Genomic DNA, 26,801 nt, shown 5'->3' on the forward strand with positions numbered 1-26,801 from the left:
TGTTTGGCATGATGTATAAAAATTATGGTTCTTAAACCAAAAGCTCATGGTCGTTAAACACAACATTTTTTTTTAACCCTTCTATTTCTCGTTGTAAATCAAGCCCCCAAAAACTCAATATAGCCATTAATAATTAGTCACAAACTGTGAAATCTCTGTGTATTGAAATGTTGTTCTCTTAGATGCAGGTGTTATGATCAGAATTGGACGTCTCAGTGACAGCTTTATCATCACATGCTGATGAAGAAGATGAGCAGAGAGCAGCCCCTTTTCTGAGCGGCTGTTGACTATGTGCTGTCAAAAGTGCTGCGTCTAAAAAAAACATGTTGACTTGCCCGCCTCACAGCGAGTATATGGCACATCAAAGCAACACATAAACGAAGCTGTTGAAGTTGTCGAGAACCATGCTAACTTTCAGTCAGTGAACGCAGCGCGGAGAGGCAATCAGAAGAAAATGTCATCTAATGGGCTGACAGCGAATCAAAGGGAGCCCTGAGAGGTAACAGCAAACTTCAAGCAAACTCGTTATCAGCCCCGACAATTACTGACATTAGTCAAAACAAGGAGCGCTGAGGCTTTTGTTCTGTTTCTGATTGTGAAGTGTGCAAGAACAGCTTCACTTCACTAAGAGACAGAGACCAAGTGATGCACTCTGGACTATTTATCCATGATTTTTTTTTAAAAAAACACTTTTACTGGAGAGAGCTGATTTTATTCACCATGAAGACACAAACAGCCTTGAATATCTTTTATACCCACATTCATTATAAACACTGCTTACCTCCTGCAGAGTACACTTTACACGTTTTATTTCAACCTTCATTTAACCAGGAAAGGTCTCAAAATCTATTTCACAAGAGTGTCCTGGTCCAAGAAAGGCAGCAGCACAATTTTCTGGATTTAGGAAAAAAAATCATAAATAATGAAATCACAAAATATAAGAAATATCCATCAAAATGTGTCGTAAATTATGAACAAGTCAGTTAAAAAACATCTACAATCAGATATGCCTGCCTCTAGATCATTCAGAAGTTCTTCAAATCATCCAAGGATATCAGCTCCTGAAGAGTTCGAGTGTCCTGAGCTTCGACACCATTTTTCCCAATTCAGTAAGAGCTTTAGGGATAGTCAAAAGGTATAAATCATCATTAGCAGTAGGCTTTTTAGATGTTGCTTCGTTGACTTGTGCAAACCAGTGAACAGTGTCTGTCATTGTTAAAGTAACACTTGTGACTTCACTCATACGTACTGTACACTTTACCTTAATGCATAGTTCAACGTATTGAAGAAAGACTGTAAATGCATTCATGTGATTTGATGTCTAATCAAATACAGCTTGATTAGTTTGTACTTGACTTTTTGTTAAGCCAAATATAGAAACATAATTCCTTCCGTGGGGTCTTCTGTATATGTTCTTTATTTAGTCACTCACACAAGGATGAACATGACAAGAGAACAAAGTCATTTTTATTTTTGTGTAAAATGTCCAAACAATCGACATAAACTGTGACACAGCAGCATGTGGTGAAAGTCTATTCTGTGTACGAGGGGTTCAACATGTCTTTTACTTTAAGAGCTTTATAACAAATATATTTACTCCAAAGCCATTACTCACAGATATATCAAACTCATCAGCAGTCACTGACTAACAACATTTACAGAACATGTATTTCTCTTACATCAGACACAATAAGCAGCACGGTCATAAAGACAGAGTTGCTGTTTGTATAAAGTTTCTATTGTGAATACTATAAAGATTATCAAAGTGTAATGTTTGGAACATGGCTGATTGTTTCAGGGGCAAAGCGCTGTATTAAAGACGTTACACACAGAGAAGAGACACAGGGGACTCACCATCCTACAAGATGTTTTTGTTTTCATCTACAAGGACAACAAACAACAGTTTTTGTTTTTGAAACATAAAAAAGATCTTTCTGCAGTGATGCAGCGTTCATTCAGATTGTGTTTTTTTCCTTTCGGCTCTGACAATGAAAAGACAATAAATACATTTTCTTACTCCCATTATGTAACAAATGTTCTGTGAATCACTCACTTTGGACTTGAGGATTTACCATTTACACAAAGAGATGTAATCGTTTATGTCGACAGAAACTTATTTTCCTTTGGATTAAAATGAAAATGAAAAGTTTTTTTGGAAGCTTTAATTTGATTCCTTTTGGGCATTTGTATAAATGATAAAAGATTTAGCTTATCAAAATCAGTTTTCACTTCAGTTTCTGAATGATGAACAATGAGGTGGTTACTGCTCACTTAAGAAACAGATACATTTCCATGTATGAAGGAAGTTATTTTGTATTTTGGTAGATTTGGTCTGATTCTTTACACTCAAGTTTAAATGCTAAATGTTAGACAACTTCCCTGATGGTCAACAAAGGCCTTCTTTTTTTCTTTGCAGCTGATCGTTTTAGGTAAAAACCATTTCTTCAGTCATTCAAGGTCGAACAAATGTTCTTCATGTTCAGACACGTCCTGCAGACCTCCTGCTTTCCATGTTGGCATCAGAGATTCTTGGTCAATCGGATTCAGCCCTTCATCTTTAAGGAAAAGAGACCTGCGAGGTGAAAACAAAAGACATTTAGATCTTTGATGGCAGCATTTAATCTGTCGTTTTTATGCTTACTGGAGTTCAAAATGTAAAAAACCTACTGCTTGATACAATGCTGGTTTATTACTTTGTTCTCCACCATCGTCCTTTTGGAGTTTCTGCTGACACACTCTTTAAAACCTGGCAGAGACGCCTCAGACGACACTGTCTATAAAGAGAATCAATCAGAAATCCATCAATGTACGAGGTTGATGCCATTAAGTGAAAGCTGCATGGCATTTAAACATGGACTCTTCATAACACATCTTCTCACCTTTAAGTCGACATTCAGAACAGAGCCGAAGTCGAGGCTGGAGGAGACGTGTTTCATCAGCGATGGACTCCTGCAGGATGACACATGTAACACAACATCAGCTTCCAGTGTCGAATTCAAAGCAAACAAATCAATACCCGTTACATTTTGAACAACAATAGTATGAGGTAAGGTCAGTCATGATGACAATGATTCAACGTGAGATGTCATGAAACAGAGACTTTTGATTGGAGTTGCTTCCTGTAGATGCCATTATAAGTTGTTTTTTGTGTGTGCCTTCATTATGCATATTTTGCGAATTTTTTTCCCCCTCCTTCCATACACTTCAAAAGGATATGTTTCTGCTTCTGTAGCTACATTCATACATTATTAGTAAAAAAAAAAAAAAGAAAAAGAAAAAGGGGGTTCAATTTGACAGGAAACTGAGACATTAGATATATTTAATGTTCTCATTTTTGTGCATTGATTCGTCGTGTGCGTTAGCCTGCATGGCCAATAAAGCTGATTCTGTTTTTTTAAATTATTATCTGCAATTTGTTAAATATTTCAAAACACTCCTGATTTAAAAGGATTTATTGGAGAGGTAAAATGGGCCATATATTAGTACAAAATAAAAATACGTCAGGATTTTTCAACTCTCATTGCATTTTTGATCCCTGTTAAAAGCCGGAAGAGGCCGATGTTGAACCCTTTTAGAATCTTTACTTCTGTCCTGTTTGTCTGTGAAAAGTGTTGTTTGAGGGGTTCAGGTCAAAATCCGTGTTTTAAATCTCTACAGATGGATGTGAGCTCAGAAGAAAACAAACGACTGTACCCTGTGATCTTCTGAGATCTCCTCCTCTGGTACTCCACCTCGTCCACCGTCCACACGGCTCCTTTCACGTTCTCCACGCGCACAAAACACTTGTGCAGGCTCAGGTTGTGTCTCACAGCGTTCTGATGCAGACACAATCAGAGTGAAGGGGATCATTACCCGATGCATGCTGCATAAATCAGCTCTGACACACACAGAGGTTCACAGAGGTAATTATCGGCGGGTGCGTTACCTTCCATGTGGCAGCGTTTCGTCGGAAATAAGCGAACGTCCGTGTGAACCAGTTGTAAATCTCATTGAGTGTTAGCTGCATGTCGGATGTCTCCATGATTGCCTGAAGATGGAGGAGGGATAAAAAGTGAAGTACATAAAAGGATCCATTTAAAGCCCCGACTGTTTCACTCCTGATTGAAGGCAGGAGGTGAAAGTCTCCCTCCTACAACTCCTTTTTCTTCTTCTTCAATAAATCAACATGTTTTTATGTTTCTCATGTTTTTTTTTAAATGATGATATATTGCATATTTGATGTTAAAATGACAGGCAGAGAATTTAAACTACAAATAAATTCCAGAATTGTCTGATTAGTACTTTAAAACTCACAAAATATTGAGCTGGCAAAACAACCAAATAATCCTATTGAAGACAACAAACATTTATTAGATATTCATTTTTAAAGAGAAAATAGGATATTTTAATAGGATCAAAATATTTTACTTTGATCAGATCAGTTAATTATTGGTTTCAGTATTACCGCTAATGAGAGGAAATGTGGTTTAAACAGAACATGACATAAACAGAGACATTAAATAAGAAAACACCAGAAGAAAGTCTTGAAAACGGTCTATTTTTATCATCTTATTAAATCAATTGATTATTTTTGTAACAGATTATTTGGTTGAAGTCGTTTTTCAGGTAAAATGTTGAAAATGTTATGATCTCAGTCACTAAAATGTTTCCATATTGTGGTTATTGTTTCCTTTAAGACGTTCAGCTGAATATGTTTGGGGGTGGAGACAAAAGGAGACATTTGAAGATGTCTTCTCTGAACGAGGGAACCAGTAGTGATTAACATTATTCAAGTCAGACTCATCACATGAGTATATTGCAGACATTTAAACTGATAAAGAAAGACAAATTAAAACGGTAAGAACTACGAAAAATCAAATATAATGTGTTGTTTAAGCAGTAAAATGAAGAGTCATCCTTTCTATTCCATTTGGGCACAAAGAGCGAAAAGGTTCAGGAAAAAGAAAAATGTAAAACCTGCCCGTTGTTTTAAAATTCAGCAGATACAGAAGTTGCAGGTGTTCTAACTCACTGTACCTGTCTTATCAGGGTTGCATAGGTGAATGGTGGTCTGATATCCGTGTTCTTGTACAGCTCATATTCATTTTCTGAAACAAGACAAAACACAGGGAGTCTCAGAAAAATGTGCATAACCTGCCGAATTAGCCAATCCCATCAGACACCAGTTTACCTGAAGACATCAGGTAGAGCAGAGGGTGATGACGACGTCTTATGGCCCCCGCATATGAGGTTTGAGAGTGGGGGTCTTCCTCACACTCCTCGAGGGAGGGAGTGCTGACGGGGCCCGGAGGTTGGGGAGAAACCTGAGCCGAGTGTGACGGGCTCAGCGAGGACAGGTTGGTGGTGACAGAGACTGAACCGAGCTGAGGGCGAGACAAGCGAGACTGTCTTAGTTAACAAAAGAAACAAGAGACTGACACAGAGACAAAACACAGACAGGGAGTGTGACAGAGCGATTTGATTCGCCCATTCAGAGGTGAGCCCACTAATATGCCCAGAAGAAGGAGGTCAATTATTGTTAATTACAGGGTGAAATTGTTTGGTGAGTGTTGTGATTAAGGTGAAATATTTGCAAGATTAACAAATGATTAGTTTCCACATTATCAGAGGATGTCTGCTGTCTGAAAAGGCGAAAAGGACATCTGGTGCCAACAGCTGGATACCAAAAAGAAAAGAAGCGCTCAGGACTCCCATCATGCAGCGAGTCACACAAAGAAAGAATGAAGATCGACACAAAGAAAACGTCTCTTTGAAGAAAATGCATTTCAGATCAGATTTGACCCAACGTCTGAGCGCAGGGTCCACTATTGCTTCACCTTCATCTCGACCATTATAATAATATACCATGTTTATTATGTCTTGCACTTGTCTTATTCTCACAGACTGGCAGCGTCTTCATCAGTTCTAAACAAGATAAGATTGCATTTTCCCTCTCCACCAGCGCCACATCATGAGCTCTCCAAACGTCGAAAAAACACGAAGTTCAGTTTACGGATCATTCACTCGGACGTTGTTGCTCACACAGCTTATTACTGAGCACCATCTACCTGTAGATCACACGGGTCAGCAGCCGTATCAGATTGAGGTGACTGGAGACTTGCGGGTGCAGAGATGGACTGAGTTCCTAAAGATGGGAGGTGAAGGTGAGCCATCATCGCGCCCAGGCGATCCCGTTCTTTGCAGAGCTGTTGGAGGAGATGAATAGAAGCGGAAATCATCGGAGTCAAAGGTGTTTCATCTCAAACAGTGAACACACATAACTGAAATAGAGCAATGCGAACCAAACAAATAAAGCAAAGAACAATTTCCTGCTGTCGAATTTCAGGAGAAAGGCTGCATGAATATTAACCAAACAGAAGACAGACTTCATGTGGAAATCTCTGAGGTAAACTCTGCAAAAAGAATCCACTTTAGCAAACTATAAACCGTACATTTAAAACTTGTGCAAAGCAAACTTCACAGCAGCAGCAGTTCTAACTATTTTGAATATACAGAGCACTCATACCGACCTGAAGCTCAAGTTGCTGAACCATCTGCATCTGGACTCTGCACTGTGCTGTACTCCTGTCATCTAGAGCATGCTCACTGCCCAAATGCCTTTACACACACACACACACACACACACACACACACACACACACACACACACACACACACACACACACACACACACACACACACACACACACACACAGGGTCAGTAAAGACAGAATAACAGTTCAAAACTCAAAAGGTTTCTTCTGAAGGGAAAGTCATCCTGAACATGCTGTTGTTCCTTTCCTCCTTCAGCTTGAATTCACTGAATTTATATTTGTGTCCTATGAAGGTATTAAAAGAAAATCAATCTACAAAATATAATGGAAACTTCATTTAAACCACTGCAGCAGAAATATGTGTTCGGACTTGTTGGCAGACTGAAGATGAATGTCTCCATGAACAAAGAAGTGTTTGTGCTTAATGAGTAATTTGAAAAGTTCTGAGGATGTTGTAATGACTTTCTGTTTCTTTTGTTTTTTCTCAATCGAGACTGACTGACATGTTAGCCCATGTTTCTGCATCTCATGCCAAACTGAAGAGTTGAAGAGAAAAAAGCTTCAGTTTTACTAAAAGATAAATCTCCTGCAGAGATTTCCCAACCAATGACAAAGGCCAGGAGATGGGCGTGGCATACACAGTTATAATGGGTTATAATCAGTTACATTTTAAAGGACACCCAGACTTCAAATCCCAATTTTTTTTTTTACACAATTAGATTATTAGTTAAGTTTAGTTTAGAGTTGTAATTTTAAGGGACAAGGACATATTTGTTGGTGAAAATAAAATTGTACTGTAGTAAAGTCCCTTCAGTGTATTGATGGTTTCAGCTTTCATCACCGTTTTGACATTTAAATGCCGGACATTCATTTAATTTCACTTGTTTCTATTTTGTTTTGTTTTTTAAAAAATAAGTAAAGAGAATTTGAAATTGTAACAAGGTAAACTGGTTTTAATTGTAATTATTATGTAGCAGATGGATTACTTTTTTGTCACCAGGCCATATGAAGAGTTCTAGGAAACAATGACAATACCTTTCAAATAGCAGTAAGTGCTGATAATGGATTTACGAGACAAAGATTTTAGAACAATGAATACTTCTCCCCAAACAAAACAAAAATCAGAGTGTACTGTAGCTTTAAATCATGAACAGAAAGGTACACAGAATGAAAAAGTCAAACACATCATGGAGTAAAACTGACCTGATGAACTGGCCGAGGTTTTCACAAACCCACTCACATCCGGGCCAACTGCACACACCATGAATGTAGAGAGCGTGTGTTGCGCTGTGCTCAGCTTTAACAGCACTAGACAAGGATGAAGAGAAAAGTATTCAAGGTACTGTATGATTTAAAACACGCTGCATCAAGACAACAGAAGGAAAACAGATACAAGTGTTGTTTGTTTTCTTTAAAGGTTGCAGAAAATGACAGAGCGAGGTGGAAGGGAGCAGTGTAAAAACAATAAATAAAGAACTATTTACTTTTGATTCGGGACATGTAGTGTGTAAACTTTTTCTTTTGCTGAACCGTTTCAGGTGGCATCACACAAAGCAAACAAAACAAAATATATCATCCTGAGGGGAATTAAAAGTGAAGTCTGGCTGCAACAGCAAACACCGCCCCGCACGCAACACGAGAGAAAGGAAAATGTCTAAAGATGAAAAGTCTTTGATGTTGACAAAAAGGCAGTATCATCTCAGTATTCACATTGAGAGCACAAACACACGTATCGTACCATTCGGCCCCGCCAGGAGGAAACGTCTGCTGCTGCTGCGCCTTCACTTTTGCTGTGACTTTGGTCGACATGATGTTGTTAGCAGGAGAGTCCTGACTGACCTTTGTTGGAGTGTTTTCTTCCATTATTTCGTTTGTTAGCTCTTTCCATATCTGCATCATCTCTGCAGGACTGAAACTGCCTATAACATGAAAAACACATGATGCATTGTACAGTTACAGTGCTTTGTTTTATATGTTAATCAAGCAAACCTGAAATGAACAGAGGCCTTTTAACTACATCACAGACAGGGTTCGAATGCAAGTGGCTGAGTCACATTTTTCTAGTGTTAAGATTAACTTCATAGCGAGCCTTTGTTGTTGTTGCAGTTAAAGTATGCTTTTTATGTATTTGGAATTTTAACTTTTTTCTTTCTTAAGTCATGATCTTATGTTTCTGCAATCTCTGTATTTCAGGAACAATTATCACAGCCTCAGAGACGGGGATTTTTTACTTTAAGATTGTACTATTATCATTGTTTCTTTAGTGATAAGTTCAGTAATATACCTAAAACCTTGTTAATGCCAGATACTGTATACTGTAGGGCCAGGCTGTATTTGTGACACTAAAAAGTACTGCTTCAAAGATGCGGGAGAAACACAAAAAAAGTGTAAAATGGAGTGACCTGGAGAGAGTGCAGGGGAGGACAGGATCGGTCTCTGCAGCCGTAGGAGCTGCTGCTGCTGCTGCTGAAGCTGGAGGAGCTGCTGGAACACAAGCTGCTGTGCTGGGAGCTGCAGGATGGAGATAGAAGTGAAGACATTTGATAGAAAAATTAGATTTTGATGTGCGTCACTCTACTTTCAACTTTTTCAGAAAAAAGGGGGCAGCAGTAGGTCAGTCTGTAGGGACTTGGGTTGGAAACCAGAGAGTCGCTGGTTCAAGTCCTGATACAGACCAAAATATAAAAGTTGGTCTGGTAGCTGGAGAGGTGCCAGACCATCTCTCAAGCACCGCCGAGGTGTCCTTGAGCCAGGCAAGGCATCAAACCCCCACCAGCTCCAGTGAGGGCAGCCGCCGCACTCTGACATCTCTCCATTTAATGTCCCCAGTTTCTTCTTGTGCATGTGTGTGATTCAGGCCTGTGTGTGAGAAGCATGTCTCTAAAATAACAGAGTGCTAACTAGAAGGTGACCCTCAGGGATTAGTAAGGTATATTAAAAAAAAAAAAAAAAAAAATACAGAAAGAGGAAATGGAAAACATAGCGACAGGGAAGTCCGGGTTCACTTCCTGAGCATGGTGCAATCGTAACCCTACCCCAGATAGTAGAAGAAATGAAAATGAAGGGGTTGATGGATGGTAGAAGAATAACTTACTTCTTTGACCTTCTTGCTGGGCTGATGCTGAAGCAGCTGCAGGTGAATCTGTTGTTGTTGCTTCTTATAAAACTCTTTGAGATGTTGCTGTAGAAATAAGTAGTAAATTGTTATACCTGTATCATTTTCAATTAAGATATTTATTTCATTTTAAAACTATTCACATTATTAACTCAGCTCTTAAGATGCAATTTAAGAACATTAAACATTTTTCAGCATTTCTTAAAATGTCCATAAAACCTCTATTGAAATATCAAAGAAGTTCCTTTAAGTTTGTGATAGATATTGTTGTAATTTACAGTTAAAAGTTGGTCAATAACACCAAAAGATGGGCAAGAATGTCAAGATAGGTTAAGTGGTTTTTAAAATATTCACAATAATTAATCCATGTACACTACTTTGCCAAGGCTAAACAGCCCACAAATTATTAAGCTAACTATACTAACTAACATTTAACCCAACATAGCCGAAACATATAGCTTCTCTTTTACCGGGTAGCTTGTTCACCAAGAAGATTATTCGTTTATTAATGTATTCAATTCAATTCAATTCAATTCAATTCAATTTAACTTTATTTGTAAGGGACCATATGCAATTAAAACATAAAAGCAACCATTTGAGCCATTGTGCCAGAGTTAGCCTTAGGTGCTTATGCTACCAGCTACGTTGTTTGCTAAAGTTTAGTTTATGTTATGTTGTAATTGTTACCTGTTGTGTCCATGTACCAAAAAAAAAAAAAAAAAATCTCACACAAGGAGGAAAGATGCTATTTACATCACATTTAGCTACTTGCTAACAGCTATTGCTAATGCTGAAGGTTTTCTTTTTTTTTAATTCAACTTTCTCAGGTATATAAAATACATGCAAAGCAGGTGATCACTTGGCAAAATCTGCATGCTTAACATAATGCAAAGTTTCTTCACCAAATAGAATTAGCTTTACACTACCAGGTAAACAAGCACACTTATAACTACATTTAACGTTGTTGTTTTTTTATCTATTGCACTACTCAAATTGATTGAGATGTTGTTTGATGTTTTACACAAGACAAATGCTAACTTTATTTGGCATAGGTATAATCCCATTATTCAGAGTGCAGTTTTTCAATATAAATAGACAATTTAGTGATGATTACTTGTTGGAGCATGAGAGCTTGTTGTTTGTGTTGGATCAGAACCTGCAGCTGGTTGGGGGACAGAAGCTGCCGAGGAGCCATCATTGCCAGAAACACCTTGAAGGAGATGAAGAACATGATGATAAAAGAGCACAGAGCAAAGACAGGAGGACGAGCCAATAAGACTGAAGGCAAGTTTCAAGTGTTTAACAGCTACAATTGTAGAATGGGAAATCTTTCAAATCCAATTCCACACAGTGCCGTCAACCCCGTGTGAACACCATCATGCTGGATTGTGTCATTGGACCCAAATGAGATGGGCAATAGGCTGACCAGTTAATTAGCAACACAATTACATGCTTGTTGTGACTCCTAATAGAAGTGTATGGATATTAATAAAGGCAAACACTCACAGAATAATAACCGATTTGCACTGTTATTGGATGAGAGACAAATATCAGAGTGATTGTCTCGCTCTGAAGACAAACAGAGAAAACTACAATTGCCATGACTGCATTACGATACAACAAAAGCCAGTTAACATGTTCTAATACAAACAATGCTTGACAAAATGATGATACAAGAAGAAGAAAAACGAGTGTGCTGATGAAATAATGTATGATTTATTAAATGCCTTTTGTTAAATCTAAAATATCTTGTTTTCAATATCATTTGATTATTTGTGTAGGTTTCAGTGGAGGTGCATGTCTGTATTGGAGCATTAACTTGTAGGAACAACTGAAAAGGGACCTCAACTTTGTCAGTTTTGTTGTTGATTATTTGAGATATTACTGCCTGTGTTAAGGAGAAAAAACAAGAATTTTGGTAGATATAGCCATTTGCATTGCTTGTAGGCATGTAATATCTTGTCCCATGGTTATTAATTAATTAATTAATTGTGTACATCTATAAAAAAAAACCTTCAATGACTTACTGGAATCATTAAGAGGTTACGATCTGTTTCTGTTAGCTTTCACAACCTTAAATATTGTCTTATGTTAATATCTGCAGAATTTATTCAACTAGTACTGACTTGTACAACTTGTGCGTAGATGTTCTCTAAATGTAGAGGGCCAGGGCTAGATAATTAAAACTATTTTTAAAGATTTATTTATATATATATATGGTCTTTCTGTATTTAATTGACAGGAGAGTAGATAGAGTAGGAAACCAGGGAGATAGAGTGAGAAGCGGTGTGCTTGAACGGAACAGGACTCTCAGACGCTGGACTCTAATCTGGGCAGCCTGCTTCAAGGACTAATAGATTCTCATATGGGGCGCGACCTGTGAGGCCATTGAGGCCTGGTCATTAGCATGTATATAAAAATATTTATTGCCCCAATTCTATCAAAGACATATATTCTACTTTGTTTACAAAGTAATAAACAAAAAACCCTTTGGAGATATTCAATAAACTGCATTGACCATTAAAATTATATTTTGTAATGTATCTTCTAAATACTTAGATAAAATAAATGTAAAAACTCTGTACACATCATTTGAGAAGGACTGCAGCTGCAGTCTGAATTTAACTTTAAAGAAGGCACTGATATAAAGCTGGTTTCAATTTCATCCGTATCAGACCATTCAGTCATTTTTTAAGGTTGTGTGAATTAGATGCTGCATAAAAAAAAAATCCATCACAGACATGTGTCCCTTTCTTTTGTCACGAGAAAAGGTTTCTTTTCCTAGTACATACTACAAGCCTTACTTTTTTTCGTTTACAAAGTTTTCTGGTTTAAAAAAACTTTGACATGACATGCCTTTATTAAAGATTTCAAAGAACCACACTCTGATGACAGGCAACGTTGCTACAACGGCTATATGTCATTGTCCCTGTCCACATTTTTTGGGGGGGTTTTGATGAATCCTGAAAGAGAGATTATGGAAAAATTTCAACTCACAGTTATCATGCACTTAGAGTCAATTTAAGAGAAAAGAGCAAACAAAACAGACATTGTTTGTGTGTTTTTTCATTGATCCACCAGACAAAGACTCCCAGATTTGTAAAAGTAACAAACAAGAATAAAATTACATCGAGGCTTGCCTATTTGCCGTTCTCTTGCATGTGTTTGACCGAGGCTGCTGGACCATTTTTCCTCTCTGGCTCTGTCTGACAAACTAATAGTGAGGGACAAACAGAGTTCTGTGTGTCAACTCCCAACTTGGATCAGATCTCATATAAAACCCTGACACTGTCAACAGAGCTACAGACTCTGGGTTTGAGTCCTGTCTACGGACGTCTAATATGGAGTTAGTGTGCTGTGTTTCCTCTGGCGCCTGTCTGCCACCACTTCCTCTACACTTATGAAGGGTAAGAGAATAGGAAATAAGAGGAGAGGGAGATTGAAGATGAAAATACCTGTTTATGGTGGAGACTCTGCCAGTTTTCAGCACTTACTCCACTGCAGGACTCTCCATTAGCTGCTTTTTCTCCTGCACCGTTGTCTGTGTGACTGAGGAGGCTGCTGGCCGGCGTCTGACGAGCTGCAGCAGGACTGAGAGGAGACTCAGGCATCCCAGCTAAAGTCCTAAAAGCAAACAGTCAACATTACAGGAGCTGTAAGATTTATAGACTGTAGAGGCAACTCAGCAAAGTTACATCTACATCTCTTACATCAGACACAAGTCAAGGAAGAAAACTAATCTAATAATTTTTAAAGAAATGCAAACGATGACGCGCATGCTCATTAAAATGCAAACCAAGAAAAGAGCAAAACTTCAAATCCAGCAACTGCACACATGCAATTTAAAACTGAGATTCTGTGTTTCCTGTAACATTTAAATAATTGAATGTTTGTAAAAAAAAAATTAAAAAAAAGAGGTCATAGCATCATAACTTCAATTTAAAAACATTATTAACAACAATAACATTGGATTTTAAAGGTTCCTAGATACTCAACAATTTAACACAATATTGACTTCTGAAAAAAATAATCAAAATTTAAACAGGTTTTATCTTAGACAGAATATTGATGGTCCATTTCTTTGTGGCCTCTTACTGACAGGGTGTGAATATTCAGGGATGATTATAAAAAACATTAAAAGACAACTTTTTTGCATGAAGTAGCTAAGAGGTTCAAATATAAAAAAGATCCTATTTATAAACAAGAGAGATTTAATATGACGTAAAATACCTTAACATTTTCACAAAAAGGAATTAAATGTTAGTCTTAACATCCAACCACACAGAGGAGTAGCATGATGTTAGCAGAAAGACCTCTTTGAATGCTTCCTATCTGTCCAAATCATTAACTTACCTTTTAGATGAATTGTGGAATTCAGAGTAGTCAGGCAGAGTTGATGTCTCCAAGTCAGGCAGTTTGGAGTGAGGATGGGAGAGCGCTGATGGAGTTGTGGATCTACCTGAGTGGGAGGAGTCTCAGTGTCACTCAGTGGGTTAGATTGTGAATAAAGCAGGGTGTAAAAAAACACTGAATAGATAATCATCAAATCCGTTTTATTTTAATTCTAGCAGTGTTTGCCTTATTGTTTATTCCATATTTATTATAATTATTTATACATTTTCCATCCAAATGACAACCAAAGTATAATGAGTATTTCTGATAACATATAGACAAAACATGATGCTGTGCTTTTCAGTAGTCTATTTTAAGAAGACCTTCTTTGCACGCAACACTTTTCTTTGTTGATATTCATAGACATACACAATCCAACAAAAAAAAAAACATTAAAAACATAATGCCTGGAAACAAGCATCATTTATGGTCTTTCATGGTTAAAACAAAGAGTCCTCTGTGAGAAAAGACAAGTGGAGTTGTCTGTGACTTTATTTAGATATGCGGTAAGTTTTGAACAACAAAAAAGAGCTCTGCAGAGACACAACTGTCAAACTGTTATCAAAGAGCTATTTACAGTGGTGTCTGCACTTTTATTTGAAAAGCAGTACATCTGTTCAAAAACAAATAAAAGTGTTTTAATTTGGGCTGTTTATAAATGCAGTGTACCCTGGAGTGCAGAAGCTTTACACAGCTTGTCAAACTAAACCTGACATGATACCGACGCAGCAAACTTTGAATAGGACAATTTCTGCACAGTCACCTCTACAAAGTTTGTTTTCTATTCCTTTTTTTTTTTACTTTAGAGCATGCCACCTTCATATCTTATTTAACCTTTATCTCACCAGAAAGTCCCTTGAGATAAAAATTCTATTTTACAAAGGAGACCTGGTCAGGACAGCACACCAGTAACAGTTTAGACGAAAAAGATAGATAAGTACACACGACAAGAACCCGAGCATCAAGCACAAAGGGAAAAAATAGATCCACCTCAGCAATTAGATTTCTCAGGGACATGGTGACTTTCAAGTGATTTAAATGTAGTCATAGCTTAATATAGTTCCTGTTATGTTAGCACTTATTGATCACTTATGCTTTACAGACATCACCCATACAATGAAGAATGTGATGGTAACCAAAGGTCAAGCTGCCAAACTGTTGGAAAATCAAAGTAGGACAAAATAAATGTATTCGTTAGTATTTTTGTTGATACAAAAATCTAAAATCAAGTTTTTCTTGTGAAAGAATAAGGAGATTACATGGCATGGAGCTGTGATACAAACTGATAATAAAAGCTGATGCAAATTAAAGAAGATGCTTTTTACAACATTGAAACGTGTCTCGCTTCTGTTTAATAGGATGTGATGTCATTATTTAAGTGAAAATATGCATAGAGAAACAAAAAACATATGTTCTGTCCACAAAACCTGTTTAAGAGGCTTAAACTGAGCTGTTGTTACCAAGGTAACTTTCTGCCACCTACTGGATCAGTATTTATTTGCCCTTGAGTGTTCATTGTAAGGTGAGTTACATAGGCAGTGTTATCCAGAACATATCCTTCCCATAGTCTTTCTAGTTTATTGTTTTTTTTCTGGGGGGGGGGGGGGGGGGGGGGGGGGGGTCTTGACAGTTCAGGGTTGAATTTAAAAGTAGAATCTGTAAGGTGATGGATTAATCTGCTCTTTGACGACAGGAGACAAACACCAGCAGCCAGGAAGCACAAAGGTTGGCACTTGTGGTGTCATGAACCTGCTGTCACATGACACTTCCATTCCCGGGAGAATCGGGTCATTCATCTCCCGACAGAGCAGGGGTCCTGAGGTCACGCTTTCACTGTCATGCCCTCTCACAGCTGTAGCCTTACCATTTGAGTCTGTCAGTCTAAGTCTGGCAGAGCGTACCCAGCCCACATTGGCAGTCCAAGGCTGAAAGTGTGATTGGGTCCAGTCCCAATAACACATCTGATACCTCCCTGGATCCTGCAGAGGGCATTGTGGCTCCCAACCAGAAGATCTGCTCTCGTAAAACCGCTCAAGGAATGTCTCCATCCAAACAAGACCACTCGCCGCTTTGTCACCTGGCTCCCTCTCCCTCTCCCTCCTCCCTCTGGTCTGCTTGTACACCCTGAAGTTCCCCTGTTGGAAGTCTCTCAGGTAAGCTTCGTTGATGCCCCAGTAATGGCCCCGGCCGTCCTCGCAGCGGCTCACCTTCACAAAGCAGTCGTTCACAGACAAGTTGTGCCGCACGCTGTTCCTCCAGCCCGGACCCCGGCTTCTCAGGTAGGGAAACTGCTCCTCCATGGTTCTGTAGATAGACGCCAGGTTGAGTTTCTGAGAAGGGGAGGACAAGATTACTTTTGCAATCAATGCAAGGTAGGAAAGTGCTGGTTTGGAGAGAAGTGGAGTATCCTCAGAGGAGTAATGTGAACAAACGGGAAGGTTGCCCTCAACAGCCTCTGACACTTTTAAGGCCATTTCTTCTCCACTAATTTCTCCGTGTCTGTCTTCCATCTTCATTACATTTGGTAAATCACATCCTGCTTTCTCTTCTTTCATGTACTATCCTTTCGTTGAATTCATTTTTTAACTGTATCTTCCAAATCCTTGCACAGAATTGCAATTGGAAGTGTCCTGTCTGTATCAATCAAATCGTCTGACAGTTCAGCTCTTTTATAGTGTTCATATCTGATTCAGGGAGGGTTCAGCACTCTACAGCTCAGATAAATCACTCTTACTCACTGTTAAAATATGTGTTTTGTTTGCTCAGCAAGATTAAAGAATAACCACATTGGTCATGGCTTGGACACACTACTGAACTTAGTCACAGCTGTGAGATAAACACAGGAAGTTGAACACAATGCATAACTGTCAGCTGGATAATTCTGCAGATAAATCTTGATATATGATAAGCAGATTCTTTAAAGTATTAGAGTAGTATCGTCCAACGTACTTTCAAACTTTACAGATTTTGCACTGCCGGGAGTAAGCGTGTTAGGGGAACTGCAGTTTTCTTTTGATCCATAGTGCAGAACTCAGACACTGCAGGTAAGTCAGTTGAAAAAGTTTTGAGGAAGTATTGGTTACAGACTGGGTAATCTAACATGGATGTTGAACGTGGGGAGGAGAGATGGGGAGGCGCTGAGTGGCTAAGTAGAGGAACAGATTGCTTGAGAGCTGAAGCTAGAACGATGACAGATGTTGGCACAAGGAATAAAGAACAGAAAGCACAACAACAAACTGTCTGGCCTTTACTGTGTTTGAAGACTGAACGATTTGCCACTGCATGAGGTAAGAGGGATGGACGTAGGGAGAAAAAGGTGAGCAGACTGACGCAGTCAAGACGTGGAAATAAGTGGAGCATGTGAGGAACACTTGGTCAGATGGCCATGCAAAGAGACAACAAGAGAGAAACAACTGTAGCACAGGAGAAATGCAGGGAAAAAGGGGAACACTTCAAGCCAATGCCTTGGTCAGTGGAAATCATTTTTGAGGCCTAACAGTTTGTTCTCCCATCAAATCTCATGTGACACATTGTGAGCCAAAAACAACAGAACACAAATAGTTGCCATGGTAAGTCTCACGCTTTTTATACAACTAGCATAACCCTCAAGAGAAGTTTTTTGAAAGTTACACAAGAATAATGTCAGCAACACTTGTATGTATTAGGATTGTTTTTCTGTAAGAAAATCTTAAGTGCTGTCAATAGTGAAGACTACATGGATGATATACTCCCCTCCTGAGCTTAGCCTACTGTACATAGTTTAAGACCCTTCCTCCCTATTTATAGTGTTGGCCCTCGCAACAATGTCATCCGTAACTCGACTCCATCTGTTAAGTCAGAGCATGTTGAATGTCAGTTGCCAGAAGCAGAAGCACTGCAGCTCACTTCCCGCTGAGTCGCTCGCAGGGAGCCCCATGGAGTCTGTGGAACAACCGAGACCTTGTGGGGTCTGCAACCTCTTAGAAGTGCCAGGCCTCAGCTCCGTGGATGTGGACGATGATGACTGCGATATCGTGATCGGCATCAGGCCCAAATCTTCTCCTCTTCCACGAAGAAAGAGTTCTCTAAATGACGAGGACTCTGAGCCTGTGCCGCCCCTGTGTGGCTCCAGGAGGGTGTCATTTGCAGATGCCTTAGGCCTCAGCTTGGTGCAAGTCAAGGAGTTTGGCATTTTGGATGTCCCCAAGCTGCCAGAATGTTACTCCTCTGAGATCAAGGATAACGATTCAGAGGAATACATTATATCTCCCCTCAATTTCTCCCTTCCATTGTCTACAGAGGAATTGTTCGCCAAAGTCCGAGATCAGAAATTGGAGTTGGAGAGCCTCGAGGTACTTCCAGGGACCACGATACTGAAAGGAGTGATCCGCGTCCTCAACATCTCCTTCGATAAGGCAGTGTACGTGCGAACAACTTTGGACTCCTGGTCCAGCCACTTTGACCTCCTGACAGAGTACATCCCCGGCTCCAGTGAGGGTCTGATGGACTGTTTCTCATTTAAACTCACCTTAATTCCACCATTCGGGGAGCAGGGAGCCAGAGTAGACTTTTGCCTGCGATACGAGACTTCAGTGGGGATGTTCTGGGCCAACAATAACAACAGGAACTACATGCTGTTCTGTCACCAGAGAGCTAAGGAGCAGAGTGAAAAAACAAAGAAAGAAAATGTGAAGAAGAAAAGCTGTCTTAAGAGTGTCGGGTGAGGATGGAGCAGTTTTACTGACATAGATTTAAAGAGGCCACAAAGATTATGTTTTTAGACAAAAATGAATGGAGTTAGTTTTGAGAATCTTACGTGGTTATAGGACAAATGTCTGCATGCTTACGTTGAAGGCAAAGGAGACCTTAAAAAAAGGTTGCTGAACGTTTAACTTGAAAGATAATTATAAAGGCTGTTCTTTACCAAGAGCCTTTATATTGTATGGACGGTTCAAGCTATGACAAATCTGTTTGTAAGTAAATGATACGTTTGTTTATGTATGGATTATATGAGGCCTGTACTCTTTCATGTTTGAGGAAAGTCATGTCCCGTAAGTAGTGGAAATATTTTCTACATTATGACATAGTGATAAAACTACTATCATTGCAGAAATAGTTCAAGCAAAGTCATGGCTTACTATTATTAATAATATGGCCAATCACACTTTACATTACCATCGTTCAATCTTCACGAAATGTTTCTATTAAATTGATCAATGTTCATCAATATGGCAGCCATATGTGATTTGTTAATTGGTGATATTCTCATAGAGATATATCTGAGACAGACACGAGGATTAAGTCTGACTTTTTGCTGTTATATTAATCGACAGTCAGAACTTCTCCACTGTGGAAAATAACTCGCCAATGGAAACTTCACGTCAGGAAAATAACAACACAGGTGAATACCTCTTTTGTTTGTGAAACAATTTATTAACAATGACATTCAAAAAACGTGTGGCCGATGTCATGCATCCTCATTGTAGATGTTAAATGTGTGTCTCCAGATGTGTCAAAACATGAACAAGAAGTGGACACTACAGAGGCCCAAGAAATCTCTGATGCTCAGTCAGGAACATCCGAGGAGGATGGTGAGAAAATACTGGTGAGTGTGTGAGTCACCTGTTTTGTTTCTAAAACACAACTGTTTGGTTTACTTGTGTTTAGACTGCCAAGCAACATATCCAGACTTAAATGACCACTTCAATGACTTTGTGCTTGCAACACAAGTGTATTTACAGGATAAATTTTCCACAATATGTGTTAGTGTGACTGAAGAGACACTATGTTAATGTTGTTAAACCCTTCTCACTAAACACCACAGAGCATTTTAAACTGGAGTTAGGTTTTATGGCTGTGAAAGGAAGCAAAAGGACCCCATAGTGTGGCTATAACAGGAGGAACAGAAACATTAGTGTGAACCCGGTGCACTTTGAGGGAAAGTCACATGACCAGGACTTGAGTAGCACTGGTGTAACACAAGGTACAGTACTGTACACCTAAAGGACACTGTGTGCTGTTTCAATTCTTGCAGACATAAATGTCTGCCCCAGTTCATGAATGCTAGTTTTAAATGTTTCAAGTTTTAATGCTATTTGTGATGGTACATTTTAAAGAAGAATTTTAATCGGAGCATATCAATCTTTGACATGGAACTTTAAGTGTAATCCCTCCCTTCTTAAACAAAACAGCAGAACTTTTATGTGAGCAAACTAAAATAAATGTATCCATGTTGTTGATGGGCAGACCAAGAGCAGACGGCCCTGCAGCCGAAGAAGCCGCAGAAAGGCAGCGCGGATGGCTCGGGTAAAGGACTACTTTGCTCAGCGAGATGGAGCGATTGATGCTGAACGAGATGATTCACCTCCAGAAGCAAAACAGACAGCTCAAGAAGTAAAGCCCTCCGATGTGCAGACATTCTCTGAGGGAGGCAGCGTCGCAGAAAGTTCACAGTTGCTCCCTGACTCTCTGGAAACAGGCAGCGAACCTCTCATCGATGTCCAACAGAATACAGCACATGACTACACCTCAAACAGCCAGACAGAGAAATCTGAGAGCATCAATTTGGCTGACTCAGCCACATTAACAAGAGGTGAGAGTACCTCAGAGATCCCTGACAACACGTTGTATTCAAAAGATGAGCCTGCTCCAGCTGAACAACCAACTATAAACAAGAACGTCACCAGATCTGAGGAAAGCAGTCAGAAAGAAGGTATCTGTTGTGAATGTAAAAACAATAAAGTAGCTGAAGCAGCTTGCAGTTATTTTACAGGAGAATTCAGTGAAGGCCTTGTTAGCCACTCCAACAGCTTCACATTTGGAACTGTGGTGGCTCCGCTGTATCGTCAGGTGTTTGAAAGAGCAGGAACTGAAAGTCAGTCTTTAGCTGATCAAGGAAACCCAGTTAAGACGACACCTAGTACCGAAGACCCCACTAACACTGAAGGAGAAGACAAACGCTGCACTGTTCCAACAGATGCTACGGCTGACATTGACAAAGTGCACACAAGTGTGAAAAAGACCCTCCAATCATCAATCCAAGAAGGCTTCGAGTCTTCTCTAATAAGTCCTTCAATGAAAGAAGAAGGGAAGAGTTTGAGTGGAACCCCAAATGACATCCTGGTCAATGCACAAGTTTTGCAGGATTCAAAGGAGATGCAGAGATGCACAAATGCATTTGAAGTTCACACAACAAATGCTGCTGAAGCAGAAGTACAGTCACAAGCTGTTAATATTATAAATACATATTTGTTGAATCCAGAAATATCCACTGAGAAACCAGACCTCCAGGGAGAAATACAGGAAGTCATTCCAACAAATGACCTCCGAAGACAAACCGCAGCAGAGACGGCTCAACTGCCAGAGCAAGCATGTACACAAACGACAACTAACGTTGATGAAAAACGTGCAAAAAGTGAAACACAACACGCAATGGCCAGTCAAGAAACCTCATTCATGTCACCTTCTGAGAGCGAATCAGATGGTTTCAGTGATGAGGCAGACAAACAGACCAGCAGCACAGGAGCACACAAAGAAGAAGACGTTGGCAGCAGAGTGACCCCAACTGTTGTCACATCAGACGACAACAAAACTTTAGAAGATTCACATGAACTGAATCCTAAATGCACCAATAATCCAGCTGATAGAGACACCCCTGCTGGCTCTGACTCTAGTTTGGAAGCATTGGAGGGAAGGGATGTCGCATCACCTCAGATATCTTCTGAGACTCAAGGAGAAACCCAAAACTTGGAAGGACAGAAAAAAGAGTTGATAAAATCACACATAGATGAAACAAAACTCTGCCCTGAAACCGATGTAACAGGTGAGGTAGATGAGTCAGTGATGATGATGAGTGACCATCACATACACGTTGACATGATTATGGAGCCTGAAGATGAAGACACTCTGAAACCAGGAGAAATCATTGATTCAGCAAAACCAGAGCTTTGTGATTCGGAGGATTGTCGTACAGAAGACACTGCTGAGATTAGAAACTGGGAGATGATGGTTGAAGAAGAAGAAGGAGAGGAGATAAACATGTTAAGTGAGGAAATTTGTTTGAAATCAGAAGACATTGAAGCAGTGGAAGAAGACCACGTAGAACAGTTGGAGGGTGTGGGAATGGAGGCCAAATCAGAAAATAGAGATAAAACAGAGGAGGACAAGGACAAATCGAAGGAGGAACTTATGTGGGAGATCATAGCTGTGAGAGAGAAAAAGACCAAAGCTGAAGCTGCACATCTTTCGGAGGAAAAGCAGAGGTTTGGCGAGGAAGAAATCTGGGGGATTGTTGCAGGGACAGACATGGAAGAGGTTGAGAATGAATGTGTTCAAACCACGATGATGGAAAAGACGTCTAAAGACGAAGAGCTAACTGAGGAGACAGAGGTGGGGAGGGAAAATCACTTTGGAGGGTTACAGGAGGCCAATATTAGAAGGGAAGATGTTCAAGGAGAAGAGGAGATAAAGGGAGGAGAAAAAATGTATTTGAAAGATGAGGATAAAGCAGGTACAGAGTGGGAGGATGACATAAAAACGAGGGAAGAAAACTCAGAAGAGGAGAATCCAGACTGTAAGGAAAATATTCTGGTGTCTGAGACTGGAGAAGCAGAGTCAAAGATCACAAAAATAGAGGAAAGGGAAAATGAAGCAGGGTGTTCTGGGGAGAGGTTAGAACGTTCTCAAGGAGAGGTGGAGGATGGTTTATCTGCTTGGGTGAACAATGTGCAGGACAAGAGAGGTACTGAAAAAGACATTACTGGAGAATTGCAAAATAGGCACATCCAAATGGAAATGAACAAAGGGGACTTTCGAGGAAATGAGAAAGTCACACATGAAATATCAAAAGCAGAGAGAGATGAAAATGAGTCCACTGCCGCAGAGGGAGGTTCACCGATTTTTGTTGACGGACCCGAAGTTGACGAAACAAGCCACGACGGCACTTCATCAGAGTCGGACTCGGACGATGAGGTGGAGTTGTACATGCACTGTCTGAGGGCCGTTCACACCGGGGCACAGCTCCAAAAGGACAGTAACAAAGACACAGGATTTGGGGTGAGCAAAAGACCCTCTGTCAACAGAAGCAAACTGCTGTCCAAACCCATGCCCTCCATCAGTGAGTCTCTGGATGAAGATCAACATATCGGCTGCCTTCAGGACATTCATGTAGACAGAGACTTCGAAGCGGACTTCCAACCCAGCAGCACTGCAGCTCTGCCAGAGGCGAGTGAGCAGGAAAACCTCAGCAGCAATGCGCTGTGGTGGAGAGAGACTTTTTCCTGCCGCAACATTGCAAAGACCTTTTTATTATTTACCTTGTTAGTGATATTTTTGGTTGTGGCCTACTATTATGATTTTCTGGCCTGTTTAGGGCTCTACATGATTTCATTGGTTTGGCTCTGGTGTCAGGGAGAGAGACAGCCGGCGCAAAACAGCAAAAGAATCGGTTGAATCCAAGTGTAAAGTTTCTATCATGTCACTGCTTCAACAAGGATTTCTGTGGTTTATGAGGAAACAATGTGCTTGCATGACACCCATAAAGATCTGTAGATTTTTTCACCTATGTATTTTTTAACAACAGATGATTTCTGAACAAGACTTACACAAATATTGACGGTCAAAATGGAAAAACAGAAGAAGCAAAAAACAGTAAAAAATGATGGGCATTGATGTGAAGTAAATATGACACATATCAGAATAACTTCTCTACAATCTCTATGGGAGGATGCTGACTGTGTTGTCAAGAGTATGAAGCAGGTTTTTGTATGCTTTAATGTACACACAGTTTAGTGTGGACAAGACGCCGTGGACCATTACTCACATTGATCAGTTCTGCTTAGCACCACACCCTGCATTACTCAGCTGTAAATAAAAGTCATCAGCTTGTTCTGTGTGTGTGTGTGTGTCTGTGATATTTAGTTTGACTAAATCTTGATTGAATAAAATGACAATCATTTTCAACCTATTCAACTCCTTTCTGTTACTACCTCACTGTACTATAGACATACAAAAGCTAATTGTGGAACAGATTAATTTGTATCTGCATTTTACATTCGCCATCTACTTTGGAAAGTACTTAAAGTTTTCTTTCACTTATCTGGGGTTGCAGTGGCAACAAGCAAAGCAAGTCAACCCAGACAACCCTCTCCACAGCAACTTCTTCCAGCTCCTCCTGAGGAACGCGTTACTCGGCCAAATGGGATATACAATCTCTCCAGCGAACTCTGGGTCTACCCCCGGGTCTCCTCCCAGTTAGACATACCCAGAAAAATCTCCAAAGGTGTCATAATCAGATGCCACCCGTAGGCCATAAGTGTATACTTTACGTCTTAAGTCATGTAGCAGTGCTGAAGCAATTTGAGCCAAAACATTGTACAGTGTAGTTTCATTACCTTTAAAAAACAGACTGTAATATAGACTAAATTGCCTGCATGTTTGTAGCAGAAAACCGAAAGCAGTATTTTACCCGAGAAAAGCCAAATGCTGTTTGTGGTATGTTATGTGAGAGATCTGCATTCACACCTAAAACTCAGCGACAAGCATCCGGATCCTGACCCGACAGTTTGGATTATTATCTGTGTTTCTGGTATGTTCAAATGAGTTTATCTCGGCCTGCATGCTGATCAAATGTTTTAGGTATCCTGTTATCACTTCTTATCACTATTAAAATATGTTTGGCATCAAGCAAACCAACGGAAGTATGAACCTGTGCTCTTATCCTGTTAAGATGTCTTGTATGGAGTTTCAAAAGGGCAGCCTGAACAAACAGAATAAAGTCAACAATCTTGAAGCCCTAAACAGATATGCATTGACACATTTTATTCACTCCATTTTTCCTTGATGACGGGTCATTTCCAGAATTTTTTAGGGTGGATTTCTTGTTTTAACTGACTATTAATTCATCTTATCACCTTGATACAACAACGCTTGTTTTCTCATGACAACAAGAACATTTTCTGGAAATCTAGGAAACAAAATAGGTTATTGTTCATGTGATAGGCCAGAATTCAACCTGCCATGCTGCAATGCTGACACCAATTAGGTAAGTTCAGCCTCACAAGCCTTGTTTGTTTTGTGCTATGGGAATAGGAGATAGCTTAGTCAAGATTTCAGAAAACAAGTTGACATTACTTCTTGTCAAGAGTGAAAAAAAAACTTTTGGATTCTGCTTTCATTTCCATGACAAAGTAAATCTAAAAAAGGAAGAACATCGAACCAAATTTAGGCCACTTCTGTCAGGCTTCTTTTTTTTTTTTTTTTACTTTCAGGCCCTCACAATAAATGATTAAGAAGAGGACTCCTCTGACGGCTCTCCATATCTGATTAAAATGTTTGAGAAATGCAGTGTCAGAATAAATGTGAGGATGGTCACATTTACTGTAGGCTCTTTGGTATTTCTACCGCTTGTCAAACTTTGTGTTTTAGCTGTATTTGTGAGCTGCACACAGCTGCTGTAATGTACTTGCCAGGGGATTTCCAAGCAGTCCACTGTGAGGATTACAACTCACTTTCCCTCGATAAGTATTTTTTGGCATGCACCTAAAGAAACATGCTGGACAAGATTAAATTCAGTTAAGGGATTTATGTATGTTCTTTTAAGTATATTTTATAGGTTAGGAAAACAATGCAGTTAGAGGAATAACAATTGATTTATGGTGAATAATTTAGTTTGAATGGTTATACAGTTGGTTTACTTGTTAAATTGATTTTTATCAGCTGTGCAGGAGCAGCTTTTTTGTGTGTCATATCATCAGAATATGTCGGCTGAACAGCTACACACAAACACACACCTACACACACACACACACACACACACACACAAACACACACCTACACACACATATATTTATGTATATATATATATATATATATACACATACAACATACTGATTTATCGTGGCTTTCTGATGATTATTATTACAAAAATAAATCTTGTTTAACTTCATATATAACATGTAGTATCACAGTGCACAAAGCAGGCCTCGCTGCAGCTACAGTCAGGACACACGTGCTCTGTGTTATTTTTGGAAGGGAGGGATAGTTATGCTCTGACAGAGGGTTTCAGAGAATTTTTAGCCGCAGTCTGGAAATAAATAAAAACAACAACTGATGAATGTAGCTGCAATTACCCTACATGACAGCAATTTACATTTACAATCAGCGAAATATGTAATTTTCAAAATCATTAAATGTACATTGTTATACTTATCCCTGCCCTTCTCATTCATTTGATATCAGAGTTTAACATACAGGTAGGCCTAAATCAATGTTAAATGTTGACTCAAGGACACATTGAATTTTTGAATTTTATTGAATAATCCATGGGTGACAACCTGAGGTGTGAGATTATTTTACAGCTGTCATTTTAGTCATTCAATTAAATGCATAGAACATCTCAATCTTTTTGTTTCACAAACAGAAAAGTGACAATCATCAGTGTCAGTAATTATAGACTGAGCTTTCCATTTAAACCCCAAAGTATTTGGAAAGTATTTTAAACAATCCATATATGAAACAGAAAATGAAATGCTCTCTGTAGGAGATAATCAACTCAATTTAACAGTCTCAGACGGTTTAGCTTCCAAATAAGAAAGAGTATCTGCCTGTTAAATGGCATAGTTTTAAAATGCTGTAAAACACTTTCTTTTTAATTTTTCAATGTATTCTCAATTCGTAAGTATACCAATGTTCAACGTAAAATTCAATATTGAATCAGAACATATTTAACAGAAGTTTACCTTTTTGGTTATCGTGTTCCGTTAGTTGTTTTGTTAGCTTCAGAA

At 39.3% G+C, this 26,801-nt stretch overlaps 2 protein-coding genes across 3 annotated transcripts; one reads left to right on the top strand and one right to left on the bottom strand.

Moving 5' to 3' along the window:
• Window positions 1–1,447: 1,447 nt before the first annotated feature.
• Window positions 1,448–14,021, bottom strand: LOC306825989 (forkhead box protein P2-like). 2 transcript variants are annotated; one of them, XM_079346993.1, is made up of 16 exons: window positions 14,002–14,021; window positions 13,104–13,272; window positions 10,763–10,858; window positions 9,628–9,714; window positions 8,936–9,044; window positions 8,272–8,452; window positions 7,737–7,841; window positions 6,510–6,597; window positions 6,048–6,185; window positions 5,171–5,363; window positions 5,017–5,087; window positions 3,926–4,027; window positions 3,694–3,815; window positions 2,880–2,949; window positions 2,668–2,774; window positions 1,448–2,572 (listed from the first exon to the last, which is right to left on the bottom strand). In XM_079346993.1, exons 2-16 carry the CDS (start codon window positions 13,257–13,259, stop codon window positions 2,449–2,451), a joined length of 1,749 nt encoding a protein of 582 aa, XP_079203119.1. In that variant the 5' UTR covers window positions 13,260–13,272; window positions 14,002–14,021; the 3' UTR covers window positions 1,448–2,448. The 2 variants fall into 2 exon arrangements, with proteins under 2 accessions (XP_079203119.1, XP_079203120.1); XM_079346994.1 differs by lacking the exons at window positions 10,763–10,858; window positions 13,104–13,272; window positions 14,002–14,021 and adding an exon at window positions 10,241–10,312.
• Window positions 14,022–17,697: 3,676 nt separating this feature from the next.
• ppp1r3ab (protein phosphatase 1, regulatory subunit 3Ab) lies at window positions 17,698–23,862 on the top strand. The gene is made up of 4 exons (XM_079345989.1): window positions 17,698–18,739; window positions 19,353–19,420; window positions 19,527–19,624; window positions 20,266–23,862. The coding sequence occupies exons 1-4, from the start codon at window positions 17,844–17,846 to the stop codon at window positions 23,467–23,469; spliced, it is 4,266 nt and encodes a 1,421-aa protein (XP_079202115.1). The 5' UTR covers window positions 17,698–17,843; the 3' UTR covers window positions 23,470–23,862.
• The last annotated feature ends 2,939 nt before the right edge of the window (window positions 23,863–26,801 follow it).

Source organism: Symphodus melops, assembly GCF_947650265.1.
Source record: "Symphodus melops genome assembly, chromosome: 6".
Lineage (NCBI taxonomy): Eukaryota > Metazoa > Chordata > Actinopteri > Labriformes > Labridae > Symphodus > Symphodus melops.

Bases quoted from the DNA above. Each gene is read 5' to 3' on its own strand.
- ppp1r3ab (XM_079345989.1), top strand. From the start codon at position 17,844: ATGTCATCCGTAACTCGACTCCATCTGTTAAGTCAGAGCATGTTGAAT. The intron at 18,740-19,352 runs GTGAGGATGGAG...ATTAATCGACAG, and splicing joins AGCTGTCTTAAGAGTGTCGG to TCAGAACTTCTCCACTGTGG. The intron at 19,625-20,265 runs GTGAGTGTGTGA...GTTGATGGGCAG, and splicing joins AGGATGGTGAGAAAATACTG to ACCAAGAGCAGACGGCCCTG.
- LOC306825989 (XM_079346993.1), bottom strand. From the start codon at position 13,259: ATGCCTGAGTCTCCTCTCAGTCCTGCTGCAGCTCGTCAGACGCCGGCC. The intron at 5,364-6,047 runs GTAGATGGTGCT...TCTCGCCCTCAG, and splicing joins CTGACCCGTGTGATCTACAG to CTCGGTTCAGTCTCTGTCAC. The intron at 4,028-5,016 runs GTACAGTGAGTT...CTCCATCTTCAG, and splicing joins ATGCAACCCTGATAAGACAG to GCAATCATGGAGACATCCGA.